Genomic DNA, 22993 nt, shown 5'->3' on the forward strand with positions numbered 1-22993 from the left:
CAAACCAAATTGAAACACGCACACTCTTACTTCTACGATTTCTCAATTCATTAATTAATTAATTAAAGAAAAAAAAACATCATCAGAATAATCAAAACGTATATTTTCTGAACACAATTTGTGGGTGGCGTGGGGGAATTGAGTCGATTGACGAAGGAGAAAATAAGAAAAAAGAAAAACAAAATGGAAGGTGTGGTGGTCACATGCAGTAGAGAGCGTAAGACGAAAGGGCATATGCGAGGGAGATAAATAATATGCCAAGAAATACCGTTACGAGAGAGTGCCACGTGGGACTCTACATGGCAATCACCCATCGCATCTTGCAATTGCAACCTTCAACCTCTGCCCCCACTCTCTTCCTCATTCCCATGTTCATGGCGCTTCTTCTCATCACCACCACCTTCTTCTTCCACCCTTTCAATTTCACCTTCTTTTCTTCTCAACAATCTCTCTCTTCATCTTTATCTTCTTCTCCCTTTCTTCCTTTCCGCTCCTAAACTCACGACAAAACATCAAAAACAGCGACAAAATAGTGTCTTTGAGAGAACCATAAACTCTGTTCAAACCAATCAATCAATTATTTATTTCCATTGGGTCGTGTTTTCACTCCTAAATTTTTAAATTTTGCCATCTAGGCATCACCCTATTAGCCGTGTCAGGTATCGCTGATGGTTCTCTCTGAATTTGGATCTGCACTTGTCGTGGCCTTGGGTTCTTTCTTTCGCTTCGATTCTTTTGTTTCTGTTTCAGCAATCGCCTCGTGGTTATTCTCAGAAATGTGATTGGCCTTTTGTTATTATTTATTTCTTTATTGATTTATTTATTGTTCCTGATCTTCAACGTAATAATTTGAAATCATAGACTCACCTATTGGGTGGGGGCATACCCCTGTTAGAGGTTGTGAAACTTTGGAGCTGTAAGATGTGATGATGTGAGTGGTGCTCATGTGTAATAAAGGGTTTCAATGCTTGAGCCAGTGTGAGAGTGTAATTGATCATAGGCAAGGATTCATCATGGATAGTCCAATTCGATCGCCGGCCACCGGTTCAGGTTCCGGTTCCGGTGAAGATAACCGGCGTGTTAAGTTCTTGTGCAGCTTCCTGGGAAGCATAATGCCTCGCCCCCAAGATGGGAAGCTGCGTTATGTTGGCGGCGAGACGCGAATTGTTAGTGTTCCGAGGGATATTAGCTATGAGGAGTTGATGGGGAGGATGAGAGAGCTGTATGATGGGGCTGCTGTGTTGAAGTACCAGCAGCCTGATGAGGATCTTGATGCTCTTGTCTCTGTTGTCAATGATGATGATGTGGTTAACATGATGGAGGAGTATGACAAGTTAGGGTCAGGAGATGGATTCACTAGGCTCAGGATTTTTCTCTTTTCGCAATCCGAACAGGATGGTTCCTCTCATTTCATTGATGGGGATGATTCTGAGAGGAGGTATGTTGATGCATTGAATAGTTTAAACGATGGTTCTAATTCTGACTTTAGGAGGTTGCAACAAGGTGAGTTTTCTATGATGAGTCCTGTTGAGGATATTCATGTGGCTGCTGATCAGTTCTATAATCCAATCAATGTGGAAAGTGGGATTCATAGTCAGAGAAGTGGGGACCTATCTATGTCGCCTTATAATATGCATCATCTCACTGTCCAGCACCCGCAAGCTTTAGGCCAGAGGTACAATGAAATGGATGCTCCTTGGAATCCTGCCTATTACTCTCCTAGGCATCATGGCCTCCATGACTTTCCATCTTCTCCTTCGGGTACAAGGTATCGCGTGCCATTTCCCGAGTTACCAGATAAGTGCATTGATAGAGTGCCGGAAGAGTATGCGCGACATCACGTAAATCATCATCCTGTGTACGACAATCAGCCGCAATATTCTGAAAATGTTATGTGGATGCCAGCACATGGCGAAAAGTCGGCTTTTCCAGGCAATATTATTCATAGTCCTCATGTTGTTGATGAGAACAGTATATGTGAGCAGTGTCGCATGGGTTTTCATAGAGGCCAACCACATCTGGAGCATTCTAATATAAGTAATGGAGTTTCACAGGTTGGTAATCTATGTGCAGAATGCCCCCCACCAAATAGGGATACTTTTGCTGCTGATGCAAAGTTACACTCGGCAATCTATCCCAATGAACCCAGTAATGATCATAGGTCTGTTTTTAATGATACTCAGAATCACGAGAGAGGATGGGGCTTGCAGCATCCAACTGCTCGGGTTGAGGAATCAAGAGTGCATGTCTCTCTTGGGCATGGTAGTGTGACTGATGCTCATAACTTGCCTTCCAATTATGTTCAGCAGCAGGCTGGACCTGAATTGGGGACCGAACTGTTCCCTGAACAAACCGTGACTCCTGTACCTCCTATACAATTTCCTCCACTGGAAGATTGCAATGTGCGGTATGGAAATTCAGCTTCTCCTTATGGAGTAGATAGTAATTACGCTGTGCCGCGTGGACTTCCACCTGGTTTCTGGAGAAACACTCCAGTTCCTGTTCATATTGGACCATCTTATGAGGCTGCTACTTCACCTCAGCCGGTGAATGGTTTGATGAATGCAGCAGGATTAATCCGAGGAGAGGCCAGTCCAGGGTTTTTCATTGGACCAGATAGTCAAAATCATTGGGTTGATTCCTCACAGAAATTAACAGGACATGATGGTACAGCCATCCCAGAATATCCTTATGCACATGCTCTGAATCCATTGCCCCTTGGTCAAGAAAATCAACACCCGGTTATTGTAGATTTCATTCATCCCCCACAGGACATGAATGCTGGTACCTGCTTGAAACCCTTGCAGCTGCCAAAATCATCTTTTAATATGGTTCCCAATCAACAGGTTTTAAGAGACGATACTCATTTGACTGAAGCAAAGAGTTTTGAATCTAATGGTTTGATTGGTGAAGGAATAGTGGTAAAAATTGAGGACAATGTTCAAAACCCTGGCACCCAGACTATATCTTTTTCAGTGCAAAATAAAATTGCTGAGAATGCATGCGAAGCTGCTGCTGCTTCTTCTGTTGAGTCTAACAATTTAAAGTCAAAACCTGAAGCAGACTGCGTGCATGTTGAGAAACTGGCTGATAAGGACCCTTCTGTTCCAGAAGATTCTAAACATTTAGTTGATCAATTCAGTTTCTTGCCTGAGTTGATTGCTTCTGTAAAAAAGGCTGCATTAGAAGATGCTGTGCAGTTGAAAGCTGCAGTCGATGAGCATGCTGATTCTCCGAATCACAATTCAGATACCAAAGATGAAACAACAAATGAAGTAGAACCAGCGGTAAGGATGAAATGGTTTTATTTTCTTCTTTGAAAATTTAAAAGTGAATTTGTTTTCTTTTATCAAGGAGAGGTGTTGTTGTGTTGCCTCATATTACAATATGTATTTATTCATCTTGTAGAATGCTCATGGTGATTTAGAATTGGACTCTGAAAATGACCATGTAGATACTAATAAAATTGAGCCTACAAGGGCTGAGGAAGAAGCAATTGCTAAGGGATTACAGGTTTTCTTTCCATCTTACTCATGCATTATGTTCTCATCGTTTCGTGTTTTGAGGTCTTTTCTGGCTTTCCTTTTCCCACATGCGTTTAGGATTTGATGGTAGACTGATCATTTTTCAGACTATTAAAAATGATGATTTGGAGGAGATCCGTGAGCTTGGTTCTGGAACCTATGGAGCTGTTTATCATGGGAAATGGAAAGGTTCCGACGTTGCCATTAAGAGAATAAAAGCCAGTTGTTTTGCTGGAAGGCCATCTGAAAGAGCAAGATTGGTATTATTTGTGTTCCTTTTGTTTAAGTTTTAGAATGTGGATTTGGATTTAACTCAACCCCAAAAACTAACTCATGGGATGAGGATTATCCCTCACTTATATATTCTATCTTTGTCTTATCTCTAGCTGATGTAAGACTTGGAATTTTTTCAATACATCTCCTTGCGCCCAACACTTTTGGGCTTAGTGCATGTATAATATGGTGAGTGGTTTGTTTAATGGATCTAGGATAAGCTCTGATATTATTTTAGAATGTATGGTTGGACCTAACTCAACCCCAAAATTTAGCTCATGGGGTGAGGATTATCCCCCACTGATATATTCTATCTTTGTCTTATCTTTAGTCAATGTGGGATTTGAGTTTTTCCCAGATTTATACCTTGTAGAATAAGAATTTTCTTATCTCAGTCAGAAATGTTCAATCTATTGCTCAAAAACTTCACTGCCTTATAAAAAATTACTTTGAATATTGGCTCCAAAAGAAATATTTGAATGTACTAGAAATGCATAATGTAGAATTGCTTTTGGGATCAAATTGAGGTGCTGGTTTATGGGATAGCCCTGTTAAGGAATGTGTTGATAGTGCCACTATATTGTTCTACATCGAAATTCGCTCATTTTGTGCATGATGAAATAAACATCTGAATTTCCCACACCACATTATATATTTAGAAGGAGTGAAATGACAAGTAAAAAGGCTTAAATGTGGCATATTTGAAACATTTGTTAGATCCCCAACTCTATAGTGATTTCATTCTGGTTGTTGTCCCAGATCGCAGACTTCTGGAAGGAGGCATTGATGTTGAGTTCATTGCATCATCCAAATGTTGTCTCCTTTTATGGCATTGTTCGTGATGGCCCCGATGGTTCTTTAGCAACAGTCACAGAGTTCATGATTAATGGATCTTTGAAACAGTTCTTGCATAAGAAAGATAGGTAATTTGATGCATGCATGGGCTTATATTTCATCAATATTTAATAGTATGCTTTAAGGCACTGAAATGTGCAGCCTTCCATCTGAAAGCCCTCATGGACTGTTGATGTATTTATTTATGCTGTTTATTCTGAGCAATTTAACAGAACAATAGATCGTCGTAAGAGGCTCATTATAGCCATGGATGCTGCATTTGGGATGGAGTATTTGCATGGAAAAAACATTGTGCATTTTGATTTGAAATGTGAGAATCTATTGGTCAATATGAGAGATCCTCAACGGCCTATCTGCAAGGTACACATAAGAATACATTCACATATACTGAGGCAACAAAAGCCAAACGCAACCTGCTAGCGGAGATTGAAATGAGATTTGTGTAATTTTTCAGATTGGTGATTTGGGTTTATCAAAGGTTAAACAGCACACTCTAGTGTCTGGTGGAGTACGGGGGACCTTGCCTTGGATGGCTCCTGAACTTCTTAGTGGGAAAAGCAATATGGTGTCAGAGAAGGTATTCTTGGCATAGCTGTTTGACTTTACATGTCTAATACTCCTCCTTTCATTTTTTCTGATGATCTTTCCTTGCATCTATTCTTCCTTGTGCTGTAGATTGATGTCTACTCATTCGGTATAGTCATGTGGGAATTACTCACAGGGAATGAACCCTATGCTGATATGCATTGTGCTTCAATAATAGGTGAGAACCAAGTAACAAACAAAATGCATAAAGTAATTTGTCTTGCTAAAATGTGAACAAAATTATATATCACCAAATCTCGACATGGTGTGCAAAATTATATATCAATATTCACCATTTTCGTACTTTGTTTGCAGGAGGAATTGTGAACAACACTTTACGTCCTCAAATCCCAACTTGGTGTGATCCTGAGTGGAAATCTCTAATGGAAAGTTGTTGGGCTTCTGATCCTGTAGAAAGACCATCTTTTTCAGAAATTTCCAAGAAGCTGAGGAGTATGGCTGCTTCAATGAATTTGAAATAGTCAATTGATCTTGAATAAGTTAATTGACCTTCTCCCGTTGTATGTAGCCTAGAATTGGTAAAAGGGAAATAAGGTGAAGAATGGTTCTTCCAGTTCAAGGCACCTACCAACAAGCTTAGCTTTAAAAAGGGAAAAAATAATTTAAAGGAGTATTCAAGCTTATCCAAGCTTGTAACGTAATATCATCATGCCTTGGTTTAGTCTAAATTTTGTTTTTGTAATGTTGCCTTTAATGGTATCTTCCTTGGTGCAGTTACTTGCACTATAGCATGGTTTCTCTCCCAGAAGCAGCATGGTGTTCTGAAGAACAGTGTGAGTTTTTATTTTGTTAATATGTAGATGATACTGGACAGGAAAATATTTTCTTCTGATTTATTAGTTCTTTACTTGGTTTTTGCAGGTTTTTTTTACGTGATCAGGGTAATGAACCATGCCTTCTGGAGAGATGTGTACATAAAATCAACAAACGACATGTCTCCGTTGCTTTCATACGGAGAGGATAATGACGAATTGTGCTTCCCATTTTGATGGAACCAATTCAATTTGTCATCGATATTTTGTTTGAATTGCTTATTATATTAATATACCATATTCTTACTTAATGGCATGAATGTGCATACTTAAATTGAAGCTGTATAAATAAAGTATTTTTTTTCATACAACTTGAGGCATAGGGGTTTGTTTAATGTATACGTTGGTCTCCTATCAATAATGTCCAAGCATCATTTTTTTTCAGATTGTGTACTGACGTCTTGGAAGACACTAAATATATTGTTCTCCTAAAAGGCCTTGATATTTAACACTGCCCTTTTCTTCCCTCCTTTTTGCACTATTTGTAAATTAAGTCAATATAAGATACAAAATAGCGAAGATGAAATATTATAAATAATACAATTAAGTTAAAACAATATCGTCAAAACATCAGTGCCCTTAGTAAGTATCCTCAGATCAAGTATCATCTTAAGCTCTTCAAGAATTTTCCCAAATAAAGCCTAAAACAAAGAATATAAATAAATACTATGAAAGTTTGATTGCCATCTAATTCATAAGAGAAATACATATACACATAGGACAAACATGACACGGCTTAGTATATGCAGTGGTTTCTTTACGAGAGCCAATGATCAGAAAATACTTATTTTTTTTTTCTTATTCCTTTGATCCATAAGAAAAAAAGACTTTGATTAATTCAGAATTTAGTCAAAAAATAAATAAAACTTAATTAAGAATTATTTTCAATGATCGAATCCAGGTATTATAAATACTCATATATCCATGCATGTAAAAAATCATTGACATAATTAATTGTTGTAAAACAAAAAGACACAAAAGTTAAAGAACAAAGACACAAAAGTTAAAGAAAATAAAAGCAAGGCAGTGACATCTCATGCATACTTGGTGCATCTCTCAAAATTATGGAAACAGATCCAGGTAGGCTACATCCACGTAGATTGAACTCTTAAATTATTTGATAATTTTGAAGACACTATTTTAATAAGATAGTAAAATAAATACCGAAAAAAGACAAATATCTGAAATGAGAAATATAAGAATATTACAATGGTAAAGTATGTACTGTCAAATTTAAGTTTATTTTAAATTATATTTTATTTATTGAGATTTAATTTTTTTAAAAAAATATTTTTTAGAATATTAAAGATATTATTTATTTTTAAATTTTCATCATATAAAATAATGGGTAAATAACAGTAAAATAAAGTTGTGACATTTTTAAAAAAATAAAAATATTTATAATTTTATTATTTAAATTTAATCAAGATTTTGGTATTTTTAAATTTTTTTTATTTAATTCAATTCTTAATTGTTTTTATCAATGTCTTTATTTTTCCGTTTAATTTAGTTTTCTAAATTATTTTTTCATGACAATTTCAATGTCTTTTTTTTTCCTTCTTCTAATGTTGTTTCATCTCTTAAAAAACAGTATTTTGATACCTTTTTTTTTTTTTGCTTCCTCTATGATTCATCAAGGCAATCGACAACCATTTTTTATTCAAGAATAAGATAGTTACTTAGGTAGAACTAGTGGACATGTTTATGTTAATAACTCCTCAGTGACGAACAATATGAAAAAACATAATTGTTTAGATAATTATTATTCTTGGCAAGATAATTATTCACTTAACAAAGTTTCACGTTAAATGACAAAATCACAAATTAAACATCGTTGACTCCATTAATTTTCTGTGCCTATACCACGTATATCTAAAATAAATATGGTTGAATTGGTTTCAATTAGAGGATTATAATGGTTTTCCCAATGATTATATAATCAACGTTTTAAGTAAGATGTTTCTGTAGCATCACCAACTCTCAATGTGAAGAAAATCCATAAGGTCAAATTCTGTGACACAATCAACATCTACTCCCTTTGGCCCTTTCTTAGTACGTACTCTTATTTGAGTACCTAACACGCGGGTTAGACTTCTGTATAAAAGTCAAAATAGGTTGACTTCTTACACCTGTCTATATTCTACACGATGAAGAATCACCACCAAAAGCATTCACGTAACAATTTACATTTTACAATTAAAGAAATTTAGTTAAGTGACTATCTTTTTAGTTAGTTACAATTTCTATATAATATGAAACGGATAAGAAAATATCATACATATAACAAGCCTCGGTTCCCCATTTAAAATCTTTGTCAGAGTGAATAATTGAGATTGCTGTTGACTCCTAGATCTAAAGTAGTTTTGATCACTTTAACTTGTCGAATATTACCTACTCAGTGAATTTTAGTAAATTAATTTTTATTTTGTGTAGTATTACTCTATTGCATACATTGATGCCCTTATTTTAATTTTTGATTAATGCAAAATTTGAAACTTGGTTTCTAAAGGGAGTATATCTCCTTCTTTTAATATATATAATAATAATATAATCCCACTTCGATTATAATGATTTAGCTCTAAAACTATGAAGTTGTATTATTCTGCTTTCAGTAATTGAGGTTTTCATTATGAAGAGTCAATATTTCTGTGTATTACTTAAAAACTTAGATTATGTGATCCAGGTATCAAAAAAAAAAAAAAAAAAATATATATATATATATATATATATATATATATATATATATATATATATATATATATATATATGGGTTTGTTACCACTTACCAGTATTATTGAAACAAGTAACATAACGGGTTTAGAACTTGACAGTTCTTGGGTGTGACTCGAGAAAGGGATCGATTAGAGATCAAGTTGAACTCAGTAACGTAATTAACCAGGTCTGTTTATGCTGTGTTAGTAAATATTTTACAAAAAATGCATGAAGCATGGATAATCACAGTTTGATTATTGTTATTTAATTATTTATTAGTATACGATCATCGAGTCACACGTATACGTACGTAGACTCCTGCAATCATGATTAGTGTCATTTTAAAGAAGAATTGATACTGAACTCTGTTGGCATAAATAAATATTTGGCGTCCAAGTCTACTAACAGCATCTTTGTCAACCCTAGTGACGACATATACAAAGTGTGATCTTTCTGCGAATCTCTAGTTATTTTTATACAAGATTGGCTTTTTTCGATCTGATGCTTATCTTAAGTCTACTAATTAAAAGAGTAAATTAAACAAAGTGAATCACAGGTGTCATGATAGCAAAGTTATGTTTCCTTGGATCAGCTTAAAAGTAATTAATTTGGAATAAAAGTGCTCTTAAAATGTGTTGAGAAATATAGCTTAGCAGGTATTTCTTCTGATCACCAAAAATTATGGTTGTGTTGTGAGTTTTCAGTCCCCAATTTCCTGAATTACCTTTCCTCATTTCTTCCCAAGAGAACATTCCTAACATGAGCTAGAGAGAGATGTTAAGAATTTATGGAACAAATCGAACTGGGTAAAAAAGATAGAAGCTGAAACATTAAGACACTACAATAAAGATCATACTTTGAAGTTTTAAACCATATGAACTAAATATGAGCTCGTTGAAAAAATTCTATAACTTAAATTATAGGATATATTACTAATGAGTGTTTTTAAGGAATCAATCAATAAATAAAAATATTGAAAATCACATTAGAGATGTATGATGAGAGTATATTGACAATATTTTTTAATCTTTTTTTCACTTTTAATTATTTAACTAGCACCCTTAACATATGCCTTTTTTCTGTAAAAAAAAAAAAAACATTTACCTTTTTTTAATCATGATTTTGTGTACCCATTGTTTTCCCTGAAATGCTAACTTGAAAATGTAATCTAACATGTTGTTGAGTTGCAAATCAAACAACTTGAATTGTGAAATCCGACTCTTTTTTCCACTGGCTAGAAAACTAGTATAAACATTAAAGAGTGTGAAATGGCATGCAACTATATTCTATATATCTAACATTTATTACATACTGTACAAAATAACATTACGACTAGATCAGGTTTAACTGCGAAAATATTATCAAATACATTGAAAGTTTACCTTATTTTGTTTATAAATTCAATTTAACCAAATAATAATAAAATTTAAGGAATACCCGCTTATTAAGGCTTACATAAAATAATACTGTATAGTGTATAATTCTAGTTTTTTCCTTAACGTATGTATTAATTAATAAATTAAGGCAGAACCAATAATTACCAAGATAGTTTTGGGTTAGACTTCCATGTTTATCCTCTGATCAAAACTGTATTAACTAGTTGTTACGCTAGATTAGTCTTCTCGATGATGAAATGTACTGTTCTTTTTCCCCCATTTCGCTTCACCTTTTTCTTGAAGAACAGGAAAAAGAAATACAGCGTCAATGTAAAGATTCTTTGTTAAGGAGAAAGACAAGCAGAAGCATGTTTTCTTCGTCCCAAAGATCCGAGACTATTTGATGATAAAGATATTAAAGTTTATAAATTTAGGAGCTAAGTGCTTTTTCGAATTTGATGGTTTCTCCTTGTTATATTTCTAAGTGAGTGCGGTTCCATACCTTTATTTTCCTGCTTATTGATTAAAAAAACCGCTAGATGAAGTATTAAATTAGAAAACCAAGGTCAATGAGTGGTGCTTCTTCTGAATAATATTGAATTGCAAAGACCTTTCTGTTTGGTTTTACTTCTTTTCTTATTTTGATACAGTTTCCTTATTGTCTTTAACGTGTCCTACTCCAACTTGTCAAACAGGAACAAAGAAGAAAAGTAAAATAATACCAAATAAAATGAAATGGGATTTTGTTTGTTGATAATAACCCAACTAATTCCTAGCCTTTTTTTTTAAAAAAAAAAGGACAAAAAAAGATATATCAATTATTTTAACAAATGTTTGACCTTTTCATTTTCTACTTTTATAATCACATAGCTACATTATTGCACAATCAATCCCGAGCTCCATGGCTGGTAAAGGAGCCTTTCTTTGAATTATAATAAGCTACTAGTATTTGGAGAGCTATGATGTATCTTGATCTTTTATTTTTATTTTTAAAGTGGTATCTTGATCTTCTATAACTTGGATATATCAATAAGAATCTACTTTTAAAAGAAATAGAATATTAGCAACATATTGAAAAAAAATTGATGAAAATTATAAAAATTATTTTTTATTTAATGAATCCCACTTGTAATTTTATAATTTAAAATAAATTTTATTTAATGATAAAAAATATATTACATAGTATATCACTAACGTTCCTCATATATGTACTAGTTAGTACTTTATTATTGCCTTATTTTAACAATTAATATATTATTTTAAAATACAACCAAATCTCCATTGTTAGACAACGTATATATCAAGGATGTTCAAATTATATAAAATTATATATATATATAATAGAAAAGATAAGATCAATTTGTTTTTTTATAACAATGAACATTATATTGAACTTAATGATAATTTATAAATATTCTTTTTACTCTGTAAATGTTAAAGAACAATTTTAGGTCTCTAATTTATATATCATATCAAGAATTCAAGCTAAATGACTTTGGTTTTTGGAGGCTGGTGGAGAAGAGAAGCAACTGAGAGCCAAATAAATAACATGACATGACCTTTCTTCGTATTAGAAATATCTTGTCGTGATGGAAAAGATGCCAGTTTTTATTGGTGCATGGTTTCAAATAAGAATCAGTGGGTTATGATTTTGTGGTGAAAGCAAACGATGGTTTCATTGTCAAGGCATTAGCTATAGTTTTTCTAACTTTCATCATCAGCTCGTCAACAATGTATGTATTGGTTTCTGACAGAATTTCAATCCCTTGACATTTTATAATGCTTATATATTGAAACCTTAAGAAAGAAATACAAGTAACTATTTATGTGGAGCTTAAATATTCAGAGAAACTTTCCCTCAGTATCATGTCTCCCATTTCAAGTCCGTACAATAACCCATGATGAGCCAATTTGTCGCAATATTAATTATTTGAATTTCAATTTAAAGTCAACCATCATGGAATATCTGAAATATTTCATGGTTGAGTTAGAGACTTATAAAGGAAAATATTCCAACATTGATATGAGAAGAAAGGGAAAGAGCAAAAAGTCCGAAGCATACGTCCTCAGCTGCGACGTCATTATTCACCCAAAACGAAAAAAAGAACGTTGCAACTTTAGTTTCCGTTTTTTTTTTTTTTAACCTTTTGATTCTTAATTTGCATATAACATTTTCATTCTTAATTTGCATACTGGCTAGCTACTAAAATTATAAATTAGAAGGCTCATCTTTTCTTCGTAAATGTATTTGCTTTTTTATGATAAAGTTATTGACTGAATCAAAGCAATGTGTGTTTCCTTCGCACATCTTCCACGATAATTCCTCAGTTAATTAATTACACATAAGGGTAATTTTATTTATTTTAAGAAATAATTACCAATAGGAAGCTGCAGTACATTCCCGTCAATATAATAAGATATGTTGGGATGACTTGACAATGGAACATTTTCAAGGATAATGCGGACAAACTAAGAGGATGGAGCCTTCTATTGATCAAATACTTGTAGCATCGGGTTCAAGCATTAAACTAATAGACCTATGAAAAAGCAGTGCAACTTTTTATGTAAAAGAAGAGAAATTTTATGTTACGTTTGTCCAGTTGCATGCATAATTAAACGCGGTGACCGAACTAATCCAAAAAGGAAGACAGAGAAAGATGAATAAACCCTAGAAGAAAAAAACCGAGTTGAAAAAAATAGCTGGTGAGGGAATGGAGGGGGTGAGGTGTGTAAGACTTTTTGTCCTTTTAAGAATCACATCAGCCATACTTCCCTACCTATAAATCATACCCTTCCTTCGTCGTAGTTTCCCAACAATCCTAGCTAGCAAAGTTGATATTTGCTTCAACAAAAAACAGAAAGAGAAACCTAAACAGAGAGAGAGAGAGAGAGAGAGAGAGACAACAACACAAAAAGATGGGTAGAGCTCCATGCTGTGACAAGAACAACGTGAAGAAAGGACCATGGTCTCCTGAAGAGGATGCTACACTCAAAACCTATATTGAAAAGAATGGAACTGGTGGCAATTGGATTGCTCTTCCTCAGAAAATTGGTACACTCCTCTCTCTTATAATTTTCTTTTAATATTCCTCTTAAGCGTATATATTTATTGAGTCCAAGAGCAAATACTATTTAGTTTGGCTTTGGAAAGGTGAACTTTGGTTAGTATAATAATTAATCATCGATTAATTCAAAACCTTATTGATGGATACAAATAATTCGCAGGGCTCAAGAGGTGTGGAAAGAGTTGCAGACTTAGGTGGTTAAATTACTTGAGACCTAATATCAAACATGGTGGATTTACTGAAGAAGAAGACAACATCATCTGCAGCCTTTACATTAGCATTGGAAGCAGGTCCTTCTCTCTCAAAACCCCCCATCTCTATCTACGAGCCTTGTGCTGTAGTTTTTGAACAAAATTGTTTGTCCTTTTTGTTTTGTCACTAGAATCTCTCTAGCTAGCTCCACATGTTTTTATTTTCCCTTTGGTTAATAATATTCGTAGAAATTAACTAAACGCGTTCCAACATATATAATCTGTGTATAGGTGGTCCATAATTGCTGCTCAGTTACCTGGAAGGACAGATAACGACATCAAGAACTATTGGAACACTAGATTGAAGAAGAAACTGCTCGGGAGGCGCAAACAATCTAACTTCAGCTCAAAAGACACAAACAATGGAATAGAGGAGAATTCTTATTCAAATGCCCTTAGTACTTCAGCTCTTGAAAGACTCCAACTGCACATGCAACTTCAAAGCCTCCAAAACCCTTTCTCTTTCTACAATAACCCTGCGCTGTGGCCTAAGTTGCATCCTATCCAAGAAAAGATGATCCATAGCCTACAATCTTTGAATGATGGCTCTAACCCTGTGATGCAAAATGCTTTGCCTAATTCCCCACATGATGAACAAGGACAAAAGGGTGAGTTTTACAAGCCTCAACATGATGGTGCAAAGATCAATAACCCTGATCAGGTTCATCTTTTGGAGAATATTCCTTTGAGTAACAGTGGAGTTCCCTTTGTTGCTTCTGGGAGTAGTACTAATCCAATGCACTCAAGTCTTGCACCAAGATCTGAGGCTATTCATGTGCAGACTAACAATAATGTGGGATTTCAGCAACTTGGTGCACTGCAAAATGAACTAGATGAGATTCTCAACAACAGAACAATGGGTTATGTGCCACAGGAAGATCATGATATGGCTTCAGGGTTTGATTGTTTCAGAGAGATGAATGACTCAAAGGATAGCTTGATTTGGTGGTCCAATGATTCTGATACCAAATCAGCATCCTCAAATTCCTGGGAATCATCTGCTACTCCGGCTCTTCTAACACAAGGGATGTTCCAAGATTATGAACTGGGTTACAGCCTGTAGTGATCACAAGGATTTAACTTTCAATCTGGTTATGCTAATTTGTTGTATTAGTCATAAGATGTGGAAAGAGGAAGAATGAGTAGTAACAGTTCCTGTAAACAACATCATGGATATATAATAATGTAAACCAATGCCTAAGTAATTAATGTAGAAACCACTATATAGTTTGTTCTAAACAACCACAAGGCACTCAATATATATCTTCCTTAAGCTTTAAATAAATGTTCTATTATTTTGATGCTAACTGAGATTCTAATACATATACATAGTTCAAGAGATCGAACCTCAAATATACAAATAAAGTACTGGGATTTGGGAAACTTATCCATGATGTGGCCCCCAAAAAATGCTTTTGATCCAAGCTATATATAATATTCCAGTGATTCTGCGATATTTACTCATAAATATATGTATGTATAACAAGAATTCCATCTTACTTCTTGCTGTGTTATGCTGGTAATCTTTATAAGTATCAAAGGTTAGGGTTGGTAGGAAGAATAATAAAAGCTGGATTTTCTGAGCTGTATGGGTGGGTAGTAATAACAAAAAGAAGCAATATTCAGTTCATGATAAGATTGTGGACCTAAAGTTGATAATCTTCTTCTATTTGTTTTGTATGATTAGATAAACATTTCCTAATGTGCATTCTCACAGAAATATCAAAGATATCATTAGCTCTTTCACCAAAAATGTCAAGTTAGGATGTTAAATAAAGATTCCTACAAAGTTCCTAGCTAGTTACAGTACAATTTAGTAACGAAAAAAATATTTCATTGAGCTAAAAGCGGTTGTTCATAAATATATATGTATGTATATGCCATACATATGTAGTTATAAACAACTTTTAACTTTCCTCGTTGGTCGATCGTTTCCATCCTGCTCCGTTTTGTTTTCGTAACAATAGAAGTATTGAAACTTCTTTATGCACTTTTTGAGATTTTTCTTCTTCTTTTTCTATGCATGCATGATGCTCTTTTCTCGGTCAATGAACAGAACGTGAATGTAAATTGCATGTTTACTGGGTACTGTATCTTCTTCGACCAAGAATATATATGTTGTTCGTTTTGCTTATAACTTTTTTTTAAATATGTTCAAGGTTTTTAATAATTTTTTTGTTGTTTTGAATTCATAATATATTAAATTTTTTACAAAATTTCTTTCGTTGATTAAATAATGACTTGACATCATTATAATCATTAATAATATTAAAATAATCAATTTACAAGACGACACATTATTACTTATTCAAAATAAAAATTTCAATATATCATATACTTAAAATAACAAAAAAATTATTAATGATTAAGAGTAAACTTTATTCATTTATTAGAGACTTTTAATTGTACCTTTGTGACAAGAATCTGGTTTTGGATACGTGCTTTTATGAAACCCATGGTCATTTTTGTTATTTTCCTCTAACTCTAGCTTTGGGGAATAAATTTGCAGCTCTTTTTGCTCGTGTGAAAGGAAACAAATTACATTATATTAAATTAAAAAAAAACATATTTTACTTTTTTGGGTACATAAATAATTTCATTAACAAGCTTCTTACAAAGTCATTTATAAAATAATCCTAATTTATAGTATAATTGTATTCGTATTTTTTATTTGGTAAAATAAAATTTCATTTTGTGGAGAAAGTAATATTACATTTATAATTAAAATTACATTTATAGTTTTACAAATGCACATTCGGTGCAAATAATTGCGAACACTATTATTTTTACATCACTATTTCACTAAATTAATTTGTAAGACCCATATAAAATATTGCATGATAGAGTAATTAGATAAATTAGAGTGATGGGACCTTTTTTTAACTCAAGGTAATGTCAATTTATTTTGATTAAATAATTTCAACTAGGTCATTTGTTTTTAAAAAGATATGGTTGTAGGTTTTTCTTTTTCTTTTTTTTTTTAGAAAATGTATCAAAAGCTAATTTTAACAAATTTAAATTTCTATCAATATGATTGATTTTCCAATTGAACATATTTTTTTATTAACCAATATATGGGGGAAAAAACAGTGAAAAGTAAAAGGACAAAATTTGGATGCAATTTCTTACGTATCAATGAATATATAAGCTATGAGAAACAAGCCTTTTCTTATTTTTACTGTTCTATCTGGCTCTAGAAACCCGCAATCTCTTGGAAGTTGGGGCATTTTATTTGCTTTGAGGATTGCTTGGTCTATAGGTTTTAATTAGGAGGATTTATTTAGAATCAGAATCCAAGTGTGCCATTTCCTTCATCCAATCTGGTTGCCCTATAATTAACACATTCAATTTTCCCTTTGGTTCGTGACATATAAAAAAAGCGCGGCTGGGGGAATCTTTCTCAGCAGTAGGATGTTCAACTGTTTTTTTTTTTTTTGTTATTACATATAGGCATTTATTTTTTGCACTCGCAGAATTAAATCATGCATCTCTATATTATATTTTGGAATACACATTTTGAAATCAACTTTTAAAATATAATGAGAAGTGCAACCGTTCAGGATTCAAATGCCTTACATATGAGCACAACAGGCCCAAGACAAGAGGATCAGGGGCGCTAATTAACTTTAAGCCCACAAAACCAAATAACGGGATAGAGATGGCCCATAACAAGACTAGTTCTTTTAAATATTTCACTTAAAAGCCTTAAATTTACCGTTTGTTCTTATATAATTTTGATTCTTAATTTTTTTTATTGTACATTTAATCTCTTATATTTGTAAAATTTAGTAGTGTGCCATCAATTTTTTAACAAAAATTACTTATGTAACCCATTAGTGATGACATGACACTAACATGCTAACATGACAAATAATGTGAGTTCAACCCAATGTTAATGTGATATTAATAATGTGTTGTACATAGATAAAAAAAATACTAGCATGCAACATTAGCACACTGTTGAGCACCCCATATGGAGCCAAATTATTTTTACTCTCCAATGAAACACGCCACATAATCAAACTTCAAAGTTAAGGAATTAAGAATCTTCCCCTCACACTAACATCTTTTATTTTATCTCCATATTTCTACCACATTTACTCATGGGCAATAGTTTAAAATTGATTCATATTTCTTCATCTTCAAAGCTTTAAAATCAACCTTAGTGATACTGAAGTCTTGTCTTTACTTTGTCAATTTATGCCTTGGAGGGATGTCTCCAAAATCTCCCAAGCTTCTTAATTTTGAAGTAATTCCATAGGCAATTTTTTAGAACATGGAATCATCCAACATTGATGAATAAGAGTAAGGACAGTTGATCCTCCCTTTTTCTTTAGAAAGGCATCCTTCTTGTTTTTTAGACAAATTTTCCATTGATATGTCAAATTCTTAGATGACGTTTGATTTGATCCTTTTCTATTTTCATTATGAATTTTATTATGAAAATTAATTAAACTAAACATATTTGCAATGTATTTATTTTCAGAAAATAGAAAATAAAATTTTTAAAAAAATCTAAATCTTGAAAATTTGAAAATCTGAAAACTATTTTTAAAAAATGAAAATAAAAAATATTTTATCAACCAAGTGCCCCTTAATGTTTCTCTGAATTTCTGGATCAAACTAATTAAGCTCTAGATACTACTTTATTAGAGGAGAAAGAAGGGATTTCTAAAAGAGAACTCAAACTTGCTTCTTTTTTTTAACAAAAGATTTATAACATTAGTCAAGAGTATAAGAGATACCCATTTCAGTTACAAGGAATATCCGTGACCAAGCAATTAGCAACAATTCTCCCCCACAAATTGGTTACTAATATTAATTGGAACATTGGCCTTTAATATTCAATAACTAACATCTAGATAATGTCAGAGAATTTACATCAAGAATCTTCATTATAGCTCATCTGTGATCCACCAAGTCCAATTGAGAAGTCAACTAACACCTGCTACAAATGCATGCCCCGGGATTGATGATAAGTATTGAAACCAGTCAGTACGACCTGATAGCGGCAAGACCATGCCAGGAAGCAATTATTTTTCAAAGCTGCCTCACCCTCGAACATTCTACTGTTAAAAATACATTTGTTTCTAACATTCCAAATAGCCCACGCCATCGCTGACCATATAACCCACCACCTGTTAATTTCAAAATTCACCACCAAGCAGGAAGGATATCGTATAAAGTGATCATATAGGGATCCCGCAATAACATTGGTATAGTTGAACCACTGAAAGCACTTTAGCCACAAGGATTCAATCTTGGTACACTTTAAAATGTATTGCAAATGCCAAGTACATAGAGGTATTTATAAGTATATATAATATAGAGAAGTCTAGCTAGATTCACTTCTAAGAACTTAAATTTTTTGTTTCACTTCTAAGAACTTAATTAAAATCCACAACAAAAATATTTTCTCCACTATCCACTAATTAAAAGTCTTTTTTTTTTTACTTTACATGGAACATTTAAGAATCATTCTAGATTTTTCTAATTTCAAATTTATATAAACAACTAATATTGTAAGATTTCAGAGTGTGGAGAAAATCGAAGTTCATTATTATTTTGTTGATTTGCAAGTTTAGGAATACAATCAGGAGCCCTTCAAATACTGCCTAGAACCAAGTAAGTGTGAATTCATTTAGCTACCGTTTGGAGAACAAAATCCAAAGTTCAATACTGATCGATATTCTTAATAATTTCAACCTTGCAATTGTTTGTGCCTGCAAAAAGCTTCTAAACCTTGATGCTTTGGATTATTGCGACGAGTAAATCTGGAATTTGCGGCAGCAAATGCGCCTGCAATTTTGTTGCGGATACCTCGATAACCATGCTGTTGCGGGTTTAATTGCTCATAACTTGAACCTCCCACAATCTCTGAAAAAGTACCGAAATTCTTCGTAGAGCCACCTTCAGGTCCCCCTGCTGCCATTGCAAAATCCTTGAGTTCCACAATCTTTTGCCGCGTCATCTTCCCTTTCTCACTTGACATGATCAATTCCAAAGCTCTCAGAATGCCTTCTTTAGTGAAAACCCCATTTTCAAGTTCCACACCAATCTCCCACACACGTTCCATCGTTGCTGTGTTCAACATCTGGTCTCCAAAAAATGGCCTACTAATCATAGGAACGCCACCAACTATACAATCCAAAACTGAGTTCCAACCACCGTGTGTCATGCACACACAAACCGCTGAATGTTTTGGGATTTGCATTTGTGGGGCCCACGCAACAAAACCTTCCCTTGTGTCTTTGTCCTTTCCAAGAACCCTTGTGGCAATTGTTTCTCAGGATTTCCTCTAAACGCCCAAATAAACGGATATTTACCTTCTTCTAGGGCTTCTGCAATTGCAGCCAACTCATGGGGTGGTGGCATTATCGAACTTCCAAAGCTAAGGTACACTACTGACCCTTCCTCTTGCTTGTTCAACCACGGTAAGCACCCATCCTCATCTGGAGACGACAAAGCTTGTGGCGTTGTCAAAATGAATTGACCAACGTTCAGTAGCTTGTGCAACTTGGATTCTAGCTCGTGTGCAATAGGAAGGTGCACTGTAGCGAAGGAGTTTATGGCAACTGCGGTTGCTCGCGGCAACGCTTCTCCCAATTTTTCTAACATGATTGAAAAAGGGTCTTGTGGCTCTTCGACTAATCCTTCAGGCAAGTCAGAAGCCTTTACCCCAGAGAAACCAGTAAGGAAATCGACTTCTTTGTTTTCACGGACTGCAAAACATGACAAATATAATTCTTATTAATCACCTAAATAAATTGAATATTATTTAGCTGAAATTTTTTGTTAAATTCAATATATTTTAAGTGGTACTGTGGTAGTTTAACTCACCTCAAATAAAAATAAAGTTAAAAAAACCCATTATATATCATTGGGGTAATTTATACACGCAGCTCCAACCATCTTAAAGAATACAAGAAAATTGTATCAATAATCTTACAGCTAGTTTTGGCATGCATGTTGGGGATATTATTATATATTGTCGAACCAAATACTTATATTGCATTTGCTAGTATTAGAGTAATTGAACAAACATTGAATAAGTATGAAATCATTTAATCTTATTTTTACTTAGAGTAAGTTAGATATATAACTTTTTTTTAACATAGCACTGTATACGAATTACACATAAATCTATTCAAGCTTAGAAATCTAAAGAGAAATCAATCAACTCAACCTTTGCTCATCAATTATGTGAAGACATGAGAAAAAGCATGTTATATATATATATATATATATATATATATATAGACGGGGCCCAACTTTTTCCTGATATGCACGGAGGAAATATGTGCAAGTAGAGGGGTGAGGCCCGGCAGTCCATAGAGGAACCCACTTTGCATGCATTTCTTCAGCCATGTCAACACAAAAACCAAAAAAAATGCATCAGAAACCAAGCAAGTGATGTGCCTCCCCGTCTTCGCGACGGCTTCATCCAAGGCGGTCCTATAGTTCGCCGGCATGGCCTTGACAAAGAATGCGACGGCATCTTTGGGGTTCCCTGAAGGCACATAATTATCTGGCAATCCATCATCCACGTCATAAGGCTTTATGTTAAAAAGTTGCTCCTTGTTGAGGCCAGCGAAGACAGAGGCATTGGACTTCTTGGTGCTGAAAACGAGAATGTGACTTGGGGAGCCTCTGCTGCTACTCTTCGCACGAGGTTGAGGAGTGGAGTTGCGTGTGTGCCATAGGGAAACGCCAACACGGCCACATGCCTGTCGTCGGTAGGGCAGACAGTCATGGTGGCTAGGGTTAGGGTTACACACTATGCACTTCTTCGTGTATCAAAAATATTGTTATTGTAGTCTTCTCCTTCTCCTCCCATCGACAATTTTGTCGGACGCAATATTATAATAGGCCATTATAGAGAACAGAGGGAAACATGCATTTTTTTTTGTTGGAAAGTGGTAACTAACTTAACTGTTTATGTGCCAATTAGCATATCATACGCATGATGATGCTTAGGTGTTTGATGAAAGAGAGTGTTGAGGCAAGGCCGTTAACTAACCTCCAAAGTTAAACCTAATTAATAACCACCATGTGCTCCTTCGGAGACTACCTGTTAACAAAGAGGTGGACGACCGGCAGTGCATGTTCGTTTTTCTGCTAGTTATTTGCGATGGTTACCTTACGTATTGAACCACCATCTTCCTTTCCTTGCAGTATGATCAATTATTAGTTGTGCATGTAACCGGGACACCCTAAAATAGTTTCCACACAAAATTAGGAAATGAGGACCTTGAGTTATCTCATTTTTTTTTTTTTTTCCCAAGCTGAATTTGAGGATGTCTTTAAATCTTAAAGCTAGCTTACAAGTTTATAGGAGACATTTAATTAAGTATATACCGATACCATCCATCAACGTACTGACGCATGTTTGAGGGGAATCTGAGAACACACGCAACCTTCCCTTTTGTTCTTGTACTTACTTTACAATATTCCCTTTTAATTTAGAATCCAAATAAGGCTTGTGTTGTTGTAACATCTGACTTCAAAGTCAAATTTAATTAATTTGGGATTTGTTGACCATTGTTTTAAAGAAAATGGTTAAAGAAATAATTAAAAGTAAAAACTTTAATTGTTAATATTCTTAATATAATAAAATTATCATAATTTTAAATAATTATTTATTTATTAAATTAGTAAGTAAAATCAACTTAATATATAAAGTGTTAAATACCAATATCCTTGCTTTTTCAACTAATCAGCCGAGCCTTGCTGATTAATAATAATCACAACAACTCGTTCTTTTACCTCATTTATTTTTTAGTAGATCTAGAGAGTCAACAAAAATAGAAGAGGGAATAATAAATATAATACGATATATTTTGTGAAAGAGAAAAATAAACAAATATATGTTAAATGATTTTTTTTAATAATGAAAGTGTCATATGTATTATTAACATTTATTTTTTTCACATCTCTGTGACACTCTTCTAAAAAAGAACATTTTTGCTTTCTCTACTATATCATTCGTCATTTTGTCATATTTAACATTTTCTGATGTTACACTTAAAAAAAACATTTTTTGTTCTTATTATTCTGAAAATACATGCGAAGTATTTATTAATTTTTTTTTATAATTAACTTTTACTTAAGAACTTGACTGATCTTTAATGTCGTCTCACCACCATATAGTCACATTTTTTTATTTACAATAGTTGAACTTCAACCTTTTTTAAATATCTGAATTTAATTTAATTTCACATATAGACTAACATAAAATTATTAAATTTATATTATGAATTATTTTCAATTAAAATATAAAATTTTAATTATTAATTATTAATTACTGGTATACATTTTTTAATGAATTATTATTGGTATACCTTATAGATATATAATTGATTATATATATGGTAGACTATGATGTTTAAAATACAATAAATGGAAGAAATAAAAATTAGTTATATGTTAATTAATAGTAATTTAAATAAGATTTAAATATATTTAAGGTCTCTGATAAATGATTAAATTTGATTAAATTTTATTAAGTGTTCTTAATAA

At 33.4% G+C, this 22993-nt stretch overlaps 2 protein-coding genes and 1 pseudogene across 3 annotated transcripts; 2 read left to right on the top strand and 1 right to left on the bottom strand.

Moving 5' to 3' along the window:
• Positions 1–125: 125 nt before the first annotated feature.
• Positions 126–6376, top strand: LOC100782903 (uncharacterized). 2 transcript variants are annotated; one of them, XM_041011067.1, is made up of 10 exons: positions 126–3287; positions 3409–3513; positions 3632–3784; positions 4557–4720; positions 4865–5012; positions 5107–5229; positions 5328–5415; positions 5553–5690; positions 5973–6031; positions 6099–6376. In XM_041011067.1, exons 1-10 carry the CDS (start codon positions 945–947, stop codon positions 6132–6134), a joined length of 3357 nt encoding a protein of 1118 aa, XP_040867001.1. In that variant the 5' UTR covers positions 126–944; the 3' UTR covers positions 6135–6376. The 2 variants fall into 2 exon arrangements, with proteins under 2 accessions (XP_040867001.1, XP_040867002.1); XM_041011068.1 differs by having other exon boundaries at positions 6120–6376.
• Positions 6377–12938: 6562 nt separating this feature from the next.
• On the top strand, positions 12939–14679 carry LOC100783440 (transcription factor MYB36). The gene is made up of 3 exons (XM_006600439.4): positions 12939–13210; positions 13384–13513; positions 13706–14679. Exons 1-3 carry the CDS (start codon positions 13075–13077, stop codon positions 14535–14537), a joined length of 1098 nt encoding a protein of 365 aa, XP_006600502.1. The 5' UTR covers positions 12939–13074; the 3' UTR covers positions 14538–14679.
• Positions 14680–19075: 4396 nt separating this feature from the next.
• LOC100783977 (flavonoid 3-O-glucosyltransferase-like) lies at positions 19076–21227 on the bottom strand (annotated as a pseudogene).
• Between the last annotated feature and the right edge of the window lie 1766 nt (positions 21228–22993).

This window comes from Glycine max, chromosome 17 (assembly GCF_000004515.6).
Source record: "Glycine max cultivar Williams 82 chromosome 17, Glycine_max_v4.0, whole genome shotgun sequence".
Lineage (NCBI taxonomy): Eukaryota > Viridiplantae > Streptophyta > Magnoliopsida > Fabales > Fabaceae > Glycine > Glycine max.